At 43.6% G+C, this 13,458-nt stretch overlaps 1 protein-coding gene across 2 annotated transcripts in view; it reads right to left on the bottom strand.

Annotated features, from left to right (window-relative positions):
• The window catches only part of PCYT2 (phosphate cytidylyltransferase 2, ethanolamine), a 38,034-nt gene extending 26,175 nt beyond the window's left edge, over nucleotides 1–11,859 (bottom strand). The window contains exons 1-2 of one of the 2 annotated variants that reach the window (XM_089538228.1): nucleotides 11,640–11,859; nucleotides 260–348 (exon numbers count right to left, since the gene is read on the bottom strand). In XM_089538228.1, the coding sequence (XP_089394354.1) occupies nucleotides 260–348; nucleotides 11,640–11,725 (175 nt within the window). In that variant the 5' untranslated portion in view covers nucleotides 11,726–11,859. The remainder of the gene's footprint in view (nucleotides 1–259; nucleotides 349–11,639) is intronic. The other variant, XM_089538222.1, reaches the window with a different exon arrangement.
• Nucleotides 11,860–13,458: the final 1,599 nt, after the last annotated feature.

Genomic DNA, 13,458 nt, shown 5'->3' with positions numbered 1-13,458 from the left:
AAGGGAAACCATTTTCTCTTATAAACAGGTAAAGTACACAAAGATGGAATCTTCATGAGTCAACGTACAGGCCTACTTTACACCATATTTATAAATTAATTGGACTGTAATAAAGATGGTGTAACTGTGGATTAGACTGCACTGCAAATCTGCTGTGTGGGGATGTTGACACCATTCAAGGCTGTGTTCTGAGTAATCTGGGTTCCCTTTCCAGGGATGTTTCTAAAACAGATAAAGAAAGATGGAACAATTTCCTTACCATCTGTGTGAACTCCCACAATCAGATAATCACCCATTGCACGAGCCTGCCGCAGCTGGTTGGAGTGCCCATAATGCACCATGTCATAGCTATATAAAAGAAAAAGGAGCTAGTGTAAATGGCATGGCATTCACTGTGATCTTAAGAGTCTCCTGTGAAATATAAAAAAGTACAAATGTCAGTTGAGCTAGATAGCTACTGAGTCACAAAACTGACACCAGTTACTGAATGAGGCAGGGTTCTGAGCATGATTTTATTTCTAATTACATTAATGTTGAAGAGCCTGCACAGTGTAGTAATTTTAGTGTTAGACTCTGAATACCAGGGTTCAAATTCTCTTTCAGTCATGGAAACCCACTGAATGTTCTTGGGCAAGTCCTACTCTCTCAGCTTCAGAGGAAGGCAACGGCAAACTCCTCCGAACAAATCTTGCCAAGAAAATGCCATAATAGGGTCACCATTAAAAAAAAAATTGAAGGCACACAACAGCAAATATTAATGAAATTTAACCATTGCGGTCTTTCTCAGAAACACAGATCTTATCTCCCTGTATTTTCTCATTTTGTCACTGTTACATCATCTCCACAAACACAGAAACCAAGTCTAATTCTTGCTAAGTGAAAAAGCACAAATGCTAAAAAAGACTGGACTGGATCCTTCATTCTGAAAGCAGACACAAGTGTGAAATCTCAACACATTTTGATCTTGAAAATTACTACCTCAAAGATAACTAAAACAATAACAAACATTGTGACAGCTACAGCAATGTCTGTGTCTTGTTCTGGGACAGAAGACTAGCAATAAGGTATTAAGTTACTCTTCCTGGGGTCCCTGGGTGCAGTAATGGTTGCATAGACTAGTGCTATATTTCTGGATCTCTGAGTGAAGTCAATACTATAAGTGAAAACTGCACAGCCAAACAGGAACTATTTTAGGTAAGGATCGATTTACTTGATGTTCCTGATGTGCCACTGTTTACTTCTGTGAAGACCAAACTGTACACACTATATTATAATGTACAGTCGGCCTTTCTTATACACGGATTTTTTATACATGGATTCAAACATCAATGGTTTGAAAATGTTCAAAAAAAGTATAAATTTCAAATATGAAACCTTGATTTTCCATTTTTATAAGGGACACCATTTTGTTATGCCATTATATTTAATGGGATTTGAGCATCCACGGATTTTGTTATACATGGGGGATCTTGGAATCAAACCCAAGCATATAACAAGGGTCCACTGTACTCATTTAGCCATAAAGACATTTTCTGGTGCAAAATAACCATGGAAGAGTGAATAACCATGGAAGAGGGGCGGGGGGGGGGGAGAAAGCTGTTTCTCCTTGTGGGGGGGAGGAGAAAGCTGTACTGGGAGAAAGCTGTTTCAGGTGAAAGCAGTCACTAGGGAAAGGTTAAACACCTCACATCGCTGCTTCTCCACTGCAAATTGCCATCTCCAAAGGACACCTTATTGTATAGAAGCAGACTGACATTATTTACAGAACTGACATTAATAGACTGATATTATGTATAGAATGTGCTGTGATATGCTAGCCATCTCAATGTGCCAATTTCAAGCCTGTGGGTAGTTAATTAAGAGTAAAAATGTATTACATCAGGGCTAAAGTGTTTGCACAGTATTCTGTATGGTGATCTTCAAGAGGCAAAATAATTATTTACAGATAAATATTTTTATTAACTGCCTTAGAGCCAACTAAGTAGAAATATTAATATAGTAATCGTGAGGTGAAATAAGCCGTCTGGTATCTTTAAAAGAAGTGAAATAAGAACCCATCTCAAGCATGTAGGAATGTTGCCAACTCATGCTGGTGTAAACCACCTCTATAGTGAGACCCCAGGCATAGCAGTGAAGCAGGGCTTCCCTCTCATCTGTGGTACTTCTGAGATGCATTAGGTTTACTGGATAACAGGATTACTGGATCATCCAAAATCCACAAAAAAGTGTTCTTTATTAGAACAATCAAATGCACAAAATGCATGATGCAAACTTCGAAACTCCACTGGCTTCTTGTCAAGCAAAAGGGTTAAAAAATCATACAGGAGAAAAAATGATGATGTTAGTCATAGGCTGCATTTTCTCAAGGTGTTGTTGTGATGTTGTTCTTTGGAGGCATCTCTATGTACGTAGGCCCCTCCTCCTGGCCATGTGGCACTGGGAACAAAGAATTCCAAAGGCTAATAAACTTCAAATCAGATAAACTGATTCCCATATCAGATAAACCAGTATCAGCCACAGTAGCAAAAACCTGCTCAATCTAGCTGGAAGAATGTAGAGTTAGTCCTATGGACTGTTTCTGGCTAGGCTGTGCATCCTATCTTGGTTAACACACAAAGAGACCACTCTTTTCTGAATGACTGTAGCCATGGTGAATAAATCCAGTGTCTGCAAATATACTACAGTGGTGAACTAAGCTGAAATATATCTAAACAAGATTTATATTTAGAGATATTGCAGTGTACTGAAAATGATGAAATGCTACCAAATACTGAAATGTAGGGAAATGACTGTATATGTCCATGCTCTTGATGATATGTAAGCTGTTATGATATTCCTATATTACAAATGTTGTGTTAGCTGATTTTCCTTACCACCACAATGTACAAATGCCAGGCTCTTAAGAATGAGAAATGTTCCTTATAAGGCATAGCTTACATAAGATGCTTAGACCATGTATGCAGGCAATATGCCTAGACCAGTGTGTGGACATATATGTAATGTCTATGAAAAAGAAAGTGCCTAGATTGGAAACGACTATGTGACATAAAATTCCTCCACAAGGTGTGTGCACTGCAAAAGTAATTGTTTTACTTATTAACTATACAAAAGATTATAAAACTGCATGATTATTCGCCTATTATTTACATTTCCTGAAAGATTCTTAAAAGGATTGTTAAAGATGATCTGCCTGCAGAATTATTGTCTATATCTGTGAAGCTTAGATGATCCAAATGGTAAACTATAAGGAATGCTAGTTAGATATTGATCAGCAGACACAAGGCAAATGTTCAGTCCTTCAAAGAGAAGCACACCTGCTTCAGTGGTGAGATCATACAACCATAGCAATGGGATTCCACTTTAACTGCCCTGGCTTGGCCCTAGAGTATCCTCAGATTTGTAGTTTGGTGACATCCTTTGATTTCTCTTCTAGAGAGTGCTAGCTCAGGGTTATTCAGCACAGAATTTTATTTTCACCAAACTACAATACCTAGGATTTTAAAAGATGGAAGCATGGCAGTTAAAGTGATATCAAACTGCTGTAACTGTGGTACAGAAGCTCTTTGCTTATGAATATCAATACCATAGCCAAAAAGTTCAATGAGAAACATGAGGGGAGTATTAGCATGCTCAGAAGAACAAATACAAACAAACATGGAGAAGGGGTGGAACTTTACAATGTACAGGAGAGGGGGAGCAACCCTAAAAACAGACCACCAAGGAGTAAGCATGCTCTGTTGCCAGCATATGTCTGGGTAGATAGGGAATGGAGCACAAGAGGGAGAAAGTATCCAGCAAGAAGACATAGCTTATAAAACTGTTTGCGGTCTGAAGGCCTGGTTCAGAAATAAAGGGAAGCCAATATTCACTCTATCCCATCTGATCTTGAAGCATAAGCAGGTTCAGCCCTGGTTAGTACTGGATGGGAAACTGCCAATGAAGGAACAGGCAAAACGACCTCTGAATATTCCTTGCCCAAGAAAACCCTATGAAATTCATGGAGTCACCATAAAACAACAGGTGACTTGAAGGCACATATACAAACACACACACACACACAACTGGGAAAAAATGGGCAACTGAGGCGGGTTCTATACCACCAAAAAGTACGTGCTTGGCACGTACTAGGGTTAGGATGGTGGTGCCCATTCTACATGGGCGCCACCATTTTGACGTAGCGGACGCTTAGCATCTGTATGTCTCGGGGCTATTATGACGCCGCCAGCACGCTAATGGCACCGCAAAAACCCGCTTTTTGCGGCTTCTTTTTGCTGTGCGGAGGAGTTGCACGGTTTGTCCACTGAGGCTCCTCTGCGCAGCAAATGAGGGCGCCAGCAGACCGCCCTTTTCGGCAGTCTGTAAAGCACCTGAGTTTAGATTAAGCTTCTTTGAGCCCAGTCTTCCTACTTCATGTACTATGAGCAAGCAGGCCATGAAAGAACCTTTTCTTTTCAAATTCTTTAAAGGGAATAGTCTGAAAAAAACTAAAACATAACTGTTACATGACCTATATTTTGTATCCAGATTATTTATTATATCATTTTTGTAGTATAACACACATTGGTACTCACTCCTTTCCAGTATTGTGTTTCCCTTACTAATTGGTACAGCCTCACTTTTGCTGATAAGGAATTATTACAGAGAGGAGAAGATGAGTAGGATGGGGAACACATTCCATAATTAAAATATCTCTCTTATCAATTAAGAGGAGAAGATACTTGATACTGCTAAAATGAAACAGGAAACCATTCTTAGAAAGTTTTATTTCAAACAGGGTGAAATAGCCATGATTTTGTTTTGTTTTTAATAGTCATAATGGGAGCAAAAGTTATGTCAACATCGATTACGAATTAACATGCAAGGCAAGAAAACAGCATGAAGAGAGAAGCAATTCTTCTGGTTTAATTCCATTCCAACCCAGAAGATAACAAGTGCATCAGAGACAGAGCAAACAATCAGGTGCTCAGGTGCTGTACTGCACTTTACCATATGCAGTATATTCAACTGTAAGTCGACCTCATGTATAAATTGAGGACAGGTTTTGGAGTCAAAATTTTGGATTTTGGAATGATCCATGGATAAGTCGAGGGTAAAACATAGGGGCACGTAACAATGGATGTAAAGGATGAAGCAAAGACAACATTTTTGTCCCCTATGCTATTTAACATTTACATGAAGCCACTGGGAGAGATCATCCAGAGACACGGGGCACGGTGTTATCAGTACGCTGATGACACCCAAATAGTCTTCTCTGTGTCTCCGACTGATGCAGTGACTAGGGATGGCATCTCTCTGCTCAATGCCTGTCTGGAGTCGGTAATGGGCTGGATGAGGGAAAATAGACTCAGCCTGAATCCAGAGAAAACGGAAGTACTTGTGATAGGCTCCCCCGGTCCCGGGAAGGAAATTTGTCCACTTGTCCTGAATGGAGTCACGCTTCCCGTGAAAAACACAGTTCGCAGTCTGGGGGTGCTTCTGGACTCGTCGCTTCACCTGACTCCTCAGGTGGATGCGACAGTCAGAGGTGCCTGTTATCAGCTTCGGCTGATACGCCAGCTGCGACCCTACCTGGGCTGGGGGGACCTTGAAACAGTGGTACATGCACTGGTAACCTCTCGACTCGATTTCTGTAATGAGCTCTACATGGGGTAACCCTTGTACCAAACTCGGAAGCTGCAGTTGGTTCAAAATATGGCCGCTAGGCTGGTCACTGGTAGCTCCAGGGCCAGCCATATAACACCTATATTGAAAGATCTGCATTGGCTACCAATCCGCTTCCAGGCCCAATACAAGGTGTTGGTTGTTACCTATAAAGCCCTAAATGGCTTGGGCCCAGAGTACTTGGAGGACCGCCTCTCTCCATACAATCCGCCCCGCACTCTCAGGTCAGGTGGGAAAAAACGTCTGAGTGTTACCAAGACGAGATACGCAGTGACTGCGCAAAGGGCTTTTTCTGCTGTGGCCCCGCAGTTTTGGAACGCTCTCCCTGAGGAGCTCCGTTTAGCCCCCTCACTGGAGTCATTCAAGAAAAACCTTAAGACCTACTTATTTTGTCAAGCCTTCCCCCACATGTCCTGATTGTTTTTTTCTCCTGTGTATTGTGTATCGTATTTTTAGACTGTTTTATCGATTTTGATTGGATTTAACGACGGATTTTAATGATGTATAGTAGTATATGGTTTTATATGAGGGATTTTTTTGCTGTTAATTCTTATTTATAATCTGTAACTTGTCCTGTATTGTATTTCTACTATTGTTTTGTAAACCGCCGTGATCGCAGGAATGGCGGTATATAAATAAAATTTCAATTAATCAATCAATCAATGCCAAAGAATTTACAAAATTCTGGCAGGCATAACTGTTTATGTTCATACTAAAGGCTGGATGGATGGGAGAACAGAGGGAAGGACAGACTAAGCTCTTGCCTTTTGCTATACTACTCAAAGAATGGGACGGTTCTTACACATACACACACACATACACACAAGTTACCAAGGCTTTTTGAATTACATACCTACATCCATCCATTCCAACCAAATCTTGGTATCTAAGTTCATTCCTCAGATCTTGAATTAACCCTGAGAGCAAAGGGTTTCCTTTAACAGGTTGGGCCTTCCTTCATTAAGAACATGCTGTTCCTTCAATTATGTTTTTGAATGTGTAAGGGAAGATACTGTAACATTGATTGCTAATAAAGTATTTGAGACCGTTAATGGAAACTGGCATTGCCTGTTCTGTTTTACACCTAGCCATGAGGAATAGTTCTCCTGACACTGCCTACACAAGCATTATCCCAGTTGCTATTATGAATAAACAGAGCCAGATGGCAAGAAATGTTACACTGGGTAGGACTATATATATGAATATTTATGAATATAGGAGTCAGTATAGAAACGATATATTCTTGAAGTGTCTGTTTATCCAGTGCTTCTCAAGCTACCTGATGTGTGTGGGGGGGGGGATGGCAATGCCTACCCATGGCATATTTAATTTGTGCCATGTTATTACTATGTGAGGCTTTTCCACCTACAGACTTGCCAGGGACTGGGAGCTGATGGCTTGGAGATCATCACTGGTCCAGGGATCATCACTACCTAGTACTGTCTTAATCTATGCACTCATACCCTCCCCTGCCCTGGCTCCTTCCTTAGTACAGGAAAATACGGGTTTTCTGCTCCAACTGTTGAATGGGCAAACCTGGCAAGAATGATCTATCCTTTCCATGATCACCTACCAAACAAATACAATTAGGAACAGGGGAAATGGGCTGTCATAGAGAAAATAGGGAGTCAAAAATTTGTTTGTGGCTCTGGTCTGGCTCTGCCAAACCAACCACCAAAATATTCACCCTAAAGCAATGTTGCCTTTGACACTAAACAAGATTCTCCACACCTGCACCATCTAACCTGTGCATCCAGATTTCTCACAATATATTACTTGGTTCCACTGTCTAGGCTTCCTCCAAATCTTTTCACTTCCTCCAACATCTGCATTCCACTGAAAACCCTCATGATTACTAAAAGATTGCTAAACTCAGAAGTTATTTTCCAGCCTGACTAATGACTCTTGCAAGATTTTCCATACTTCCTGTCTCCATTGGGATCCCAGTCTTCACAGTATGTCTGCTGTTCTTTTTCACTATGCATCTTCACTAGGTTGAACCCATCAAACTTCATGAATTCAATGCCACCTATATACTGATGATACCAACAGCATTCTTCTCCAGTCTAGAACTGACCCATCTTTATCCTTGCACCTTCATCTAGAAATTAGCTGCTAGAATCACCCACATCTCTCATTGCTCTGATCATAATAGGCCTATTTAAACTATCAAAATAATGTCCTGCTCATTTCCAAATTCAGCATTGCTTCAAGATCTTTCATTTTAAGTTATTGGGTTTACTGTGACATGAGGAGAAAAATGAGTACTTGATCTTGGAGAATGAGACTGAACAAACTGATTCAAGAGGTGTTCCGTTTGGACTGCCAGAAAGAAAGTGCAATGTCTCGTGTACAAACAACTCTCTAGAGCAATGCTACTCAAAGTGATGGTCTGTGCCAGTGGTATGCAGCAAGTTTCCAGGAAAGAAAGGAACAGTTGCAGCCAAAGGGCACAAGTATGGCATCAGTCCCAGGCCCATTAGCTATAACTGTTGCTGGTCCCCCATCTCAGATGACTTAAGAAACATTGACAGCATGACAACAACTATCTCTGGTTTCTCCATTAAACTGGGATACCCAGAATTAAACAAAGAAAATACATATCGGTTGGGTCTTCCTCATGAGGTTGTGACTTCTAGCCCAGCCAGCAGTAGTATAGCTGCAAAAATATAATGGCAATTTAATGCTTAATTTTTAAAAATTCAATGTCTATTTTGAAAAATTAGAAGGGATAATGATAGTAGGCCTTAAACCAGCAATGGATGAAAAGAGTGAAATGGCAAAAAGATAACCATACTATTCAAAATGGAATTTGGGGGAGGTTACCCCAAGTAGCCATGTCATTGAAGGCATTTTACTACAAAGGACATGATGAATGTTGCACTATACCTCTTGTATGAAACCAACTATCTCCGCCAAACAAACATTAGGACAAAATGAGGATAGTTATGGAATAAAAACCATAAATAAAGTGGTTTATAAACAAGGTCACCTGGATTTTCTGTAATAACGGCATGAGTGAGTAACATCAATTCCAGAGAAAACAACTAGGATGGAAACAACACTGGGCTCAAGTCCTCATTCAACCAGAAACACTTTTGGGTGACTTCTAACTAGTTACCATCTCTTACCCTAACTTATTCGGTAGCAGCTCATATAACTGTTATGAGGGCAAAAAATAGGTATTGTCCCGTTCCCCCCCTTTTCCAGCCCTGAACTTTTTGTAGGAAGGTCAGAATACAAATTTCATAATGAACTTTAAAAAAGAGGTGGGAAATACTTGTCTTTCAAATTCTGTGGTTTATATTCAAACACAAGTACTGTATATACTCGTGTATAAGTCCAGAAATTTGAGTCAAAAAATTGACCTCAAAAACCTAGGTCAACTTATCCACAGGTTAATATAAATTCTATACTTTAACTCTTATTAAAAAGAGAACCATCCTGTGGAGAAAAGCAAGAGTGCAATTTGTCCTGGAAGCACTGACCTCCCTCTATTCTCTCTTCCATCCAGCCTCTAGTGTGAGCCAAAACAGTTATGCCTGCCATAATTTTGTAGGTTCTTTCACATTGTTTTCCTTTGCTTCATCATAGATCCTTTGTTGCATGTCCCTAAGTTTTACCCTCGACTTATCCAAGGGTCATATCAAAATCCATAATTTTGCCCCCCAAAACCTGCCCTTGGCTTATATGTGAGGTGGACATGTAGTTGAGTATATACGGTATGTGAGAGCATACAATCTATATCATTAGTATGAATAGTCTTCCAGTATTTATATGGCATTCACATGTAGCCAATAAATATAAGTAACAGACATACCCCTCACACTTCTTTATAACCTGAAAGCCAGCCAGGAAATAGAATGGGAAGGAAAGACAAAGACACAAAAGGAAACTCTGTATAAATGGCTCCAGGATTCTCCATGCTACTGGAATAATCAAATCAAAAAGAATAATCAAAAAGATACCAAAGCTAATGAACTTCATATCTTGTGTGTGTGTTGTAGCATGTAGTAAAATAAGGGAAGCAATCAGAAGGCCCAGGCAAATATCATTAAGCTCCACCCATAGAAATAAGGGACAATCTAAAACAGACAGGACAGACCCAGATAGCTATCAGCAAGCTATCCTTTTACAGCCAAATATACACACCTATAAACAAGTGGCACCCAGGACATATAGGAACCTAAAAGCAGGTCTCGGTGAAGTGTTTATAGCCCCCATCTAAGCTCCAAAGGTCTTTCAGCAGCACAGTACTGAGATGAGAACATTCAGTCCCTTCAGAAGGGATAATTGTTTTATTAGGACATAAAACTTGCCTGCCTCAGGGTCAGACCAATCGGAAGAAAGGGAGACACCCACAAGAACCAGTTATGCCACAGCTGCCCACCTACTACTGGAACTGCTGCCAACAGCCTGACTTTGCCATTGATCAGCTCTGAAGCCAGCCCAGCCCCTAAAGCTCAGCTGATCTCTTTTACGCACGCAGCACACAACAACAACCCATGGCCAACTATTATGATTAAACTACAGATGTATTAAAAATTCTGGGCCAGTAGGAAGTATTGTAGAGTTTGATGTTCTAGGCGTCAACCAGCCAGGGAATTCTGGTTATGAGGAGAATCCGAAAAATGCCTCAGTGGCAGCCTTGCACCACTACTGAGGGCACAGTTTCCTGGGAATTAAGGCCCATCCAATTCCACAGCGGGGCTCCAGGGTCCACTCAGGCTTGCGTCCTTCTGTGGCTTGGTAAAATGAACACCCAGCTTGTTGGGGGCAATTGGCTTACGGACTGTAAACGGCTTGGGGAGTGCTAGTTCAGTACGAAGTGGTATAGAAATGTAAATGCTGTTGCTATTACTCCCCAATGGATGCAGGGGGTGGTCCATAATCTGCTCTGGCTCCTCCATTGGATTCTCTAGGCCAAGGATGGGGGGCGGTTGTGGCCCTCTCTCCAAAAGACCCTGATGGATGACAATTTTAGACTGCTTTGGGGAGCAGAGTACCCTTGTCCCTCTATATTCGCTGGGGTTAGGGGCACAAGACCCCCAGGAATATGGAAAACCCACAAATAGCAAGAACGCCATGCTTTTACCTGAGAGGAGCCTGTAGGAGTCCCTGGGTCCTCCAGGGCAACTCTCTGGCCAACGTCCCACAGACACTGGCCATAGACCTGCCCTGGAGGAGCTACAAAGGCACCTCTAGGTCTTTCCCTGAAACTTTTAGTTCAAGTTGACCACAAAGGACCCAGATATTCCTAGAGAGAACATGTTGATCAAACCTGTGAATCATCAAATCTTCAAGTATCAAAGCCGCAAATATGGAGGAATGAGTGTATTTTGTCCTTGTTGTTGTTGGGTGCCCTGCCCCTGTCCTGGGGCTTTCTTCAGAGGAGGGTTGCCCTCCGCCTTCCTCTGCGGCTGAGAGAGTGTGACTTGCCACGGCTGAGTGGGACTCTGAACCCTGATCTCTCTAAGTCCTAGTCCTGCACTTGAACCCCAGCGGGTTTCCATGGGCGAACCCTGGTCCCAGGCCCAAACTATAGCCCCCCGCACGCTGTCCCTCCAGAAGAGGACTCTACCGTGCTTGAAGAACGGTTTTACCTTGGCAATGTCCTAAACGCGTTTTTAAAAGGTGTTCTTCGCCTGGGGAGCCCTTGTGGGCTGGAGGCGCCGCAGGAAGGATGTAAGTAAGCGAGCCAAGGCCATCCTCCCCGGGGACCAATGGGCCGGACACAGACTGCACAGGAGTCAGGACCGCCTGGGCTGGGCGAAGAGCCCCGAGCGAGGAGCGGAACTTGCCGAAGAGCCCCGAAGAGGAGCCCCCGCAGCGCAGGCGCTGTTGCCATGGGGACGGGGCTCAGCCGCGCGCTCCCCAACGGCGAGGGGGACGTCGCAGCCGCCGAGGCAGCGGTTGCCATGGAGACACCGGGGAAGCCTCCCGGCTCTGGGCTCCCCTCCTCAGTCTCGGTCACTCACCATCCGTCGCACCAGACGCGCACGGGCCGGGCAGCGGCGTGGCTGGCCGGGGAGGCGGCGGTTCCGGCGGCTCCGTTCCGCAGCATCGCTAGGCAGCGAGTGTCGGGCTCTCTCAGCTGGTGCCCCTGACCTCGGCGCTGTCAGTCGCCGGGCCCTCCCCCGTCACGTGACCACGGAGGAGGCGAAGCTCCACAGGGCGGGGCCATCTTCCGTTGACGTCACGCGACGGCTCTCGCGCTCGCTCCCTCGCCCTCGCAGGCCCCGCCCACCGGCAGAAGGACCGCGGAGGAGGAGGAGGAGGAGGAGGCAACGTTCTCTGGCTGAGGCCTCGCAGAAGCCTCTGCCACTCCGGCAGGCCAATCGTCTTGGGCTGCGGGAGACCATCACTGCAAAGCATTGACTCCCAAACGTTGGTGTTCCATATGTTTTGGGACCTCAGCTCCCAATTCCTGAGTGTTGACTAGGCTGGCTGGGGGCTTCTGGGAGATGAAGTCCAAAACACTTGGAGGAACAGGAATCCCTGGCCTAAAGGACGGTGCTGCCGCCTTTGAAGGAGTGAAGAAGATCCTAAAGAGTAAAGATATTCAACTGAGCACAAAAGTTAGAATCATGCAAGCCACTGTATTTCCTATTACCATGTATGGATGTGAGAGCTGGACAGTTAAGAATGAAGATAGGAAGAAAATCTATTCATTTGAGATGTGGTGTTGGAGAAGAATGCTTAGGATTCAATGGACAAACAAATGTGTCCTAGGGCAGATCAAGGCAGAAACCTTCCTGGAAGCCAAGATGACTAAACTGAGGCTGTTGTACTTTGGACATATCATGAGAAGGAAAGACTCATTGGAAAAAATAATAATGCTGGGAAGAGTGGAGGGAGGGTGAAAGGGAGGGAGACCACATGCCAGAGGGGTGGAGGCCATGGGTATGAACTTGCAAAGCAGAGCACTGGAGGACAGGGAGTCTTGGAGATGTCTCACCCACAGGGTCACCATGGGTCAAAATCAGCTAACAACAACAAATGCATGAGAGCCCCCCAAGTCACCCTGGCATCCACAGCCCTGATCAGGTCTTGCAATCTCAAGACTGTGGCTTCCTTGATTGAGTCTATCAACCTGTAATGGGGTCTTCCTCCTTTCCGGCTGCCTTCTACCTTTGTTGTTGTTGTTCCTTTTAACTGCCTTTGAATTTGCTTCAAGTCATGGCGACCCAGACCCCCCCTACCCCCCATCTTCCAGTGCTCTGCTTGGATCTCGTAGATTCAGGCCTCTGAGCTCTCAGAGTCTAGCCACCAGGCCTGTGGTCTCTCTCTCTTTCTGTCACCTTCTGCCTTCCTAGCATTATTGTCTTTTCTAATAAGTCATGCCTTCTCATAATATGGCCAAAGTATAGCAGCCTTAATGTCATCATCTTGGCTTCCAGGGAAAGTTCAGTCTTCATCCATTTGTTTGTCTTTTTAGCCACCTTCAGCAGTCTTCTCCAACACCACATCTCAAATGACCCTCCCCCCCCCATCTGCTTTTTTCACTATCCCACTCTTGCATCCATACATGGTGATGATGAATACAATATGGTTTGGGTGATTCTGACTTTAGTGCTCAGTTGTATATCTTTACACTTTAAGATCTTATCTAGCCTTTTCATGGCTGCCCTTCCTAGTGTTCCGATTTCTTGGCCGCAGCCACCATTCTGATCAATGTTTGATCCTAGATACAAGAACTCTTTAACTATTTCAATTTCTTCATTGTCTAGGATGAGCCTGAAGGAAGAGGCCCCTCCCTCCTCAACTGTCATCTTGGCCTCAGAGGGAGCGATCAGG

This window comes from Sceloporus occidentalis, unplaced genomic scaffold (genome assembly GCF_023333645.1).
Source record: "Sceloporus occidentalis isolate IW3139 unplaced genomic scaffold, rSceOcc1.0.p SCAF_1, whole genome shotgun sequence".
In the NCBI taxonomy this organism is placed as follows: Eukaryota; Metazoa; Chordata; class Lepidosauria; order Squamata; family Phrynosomatidae; genus Sceloporus; species Sceloporus occidentalis.
The sequence above is the reverse complement of the archived record's forward strand: the minus strand, read 5'-3'. Positions and strand labels throughout refer to the sequence as shown.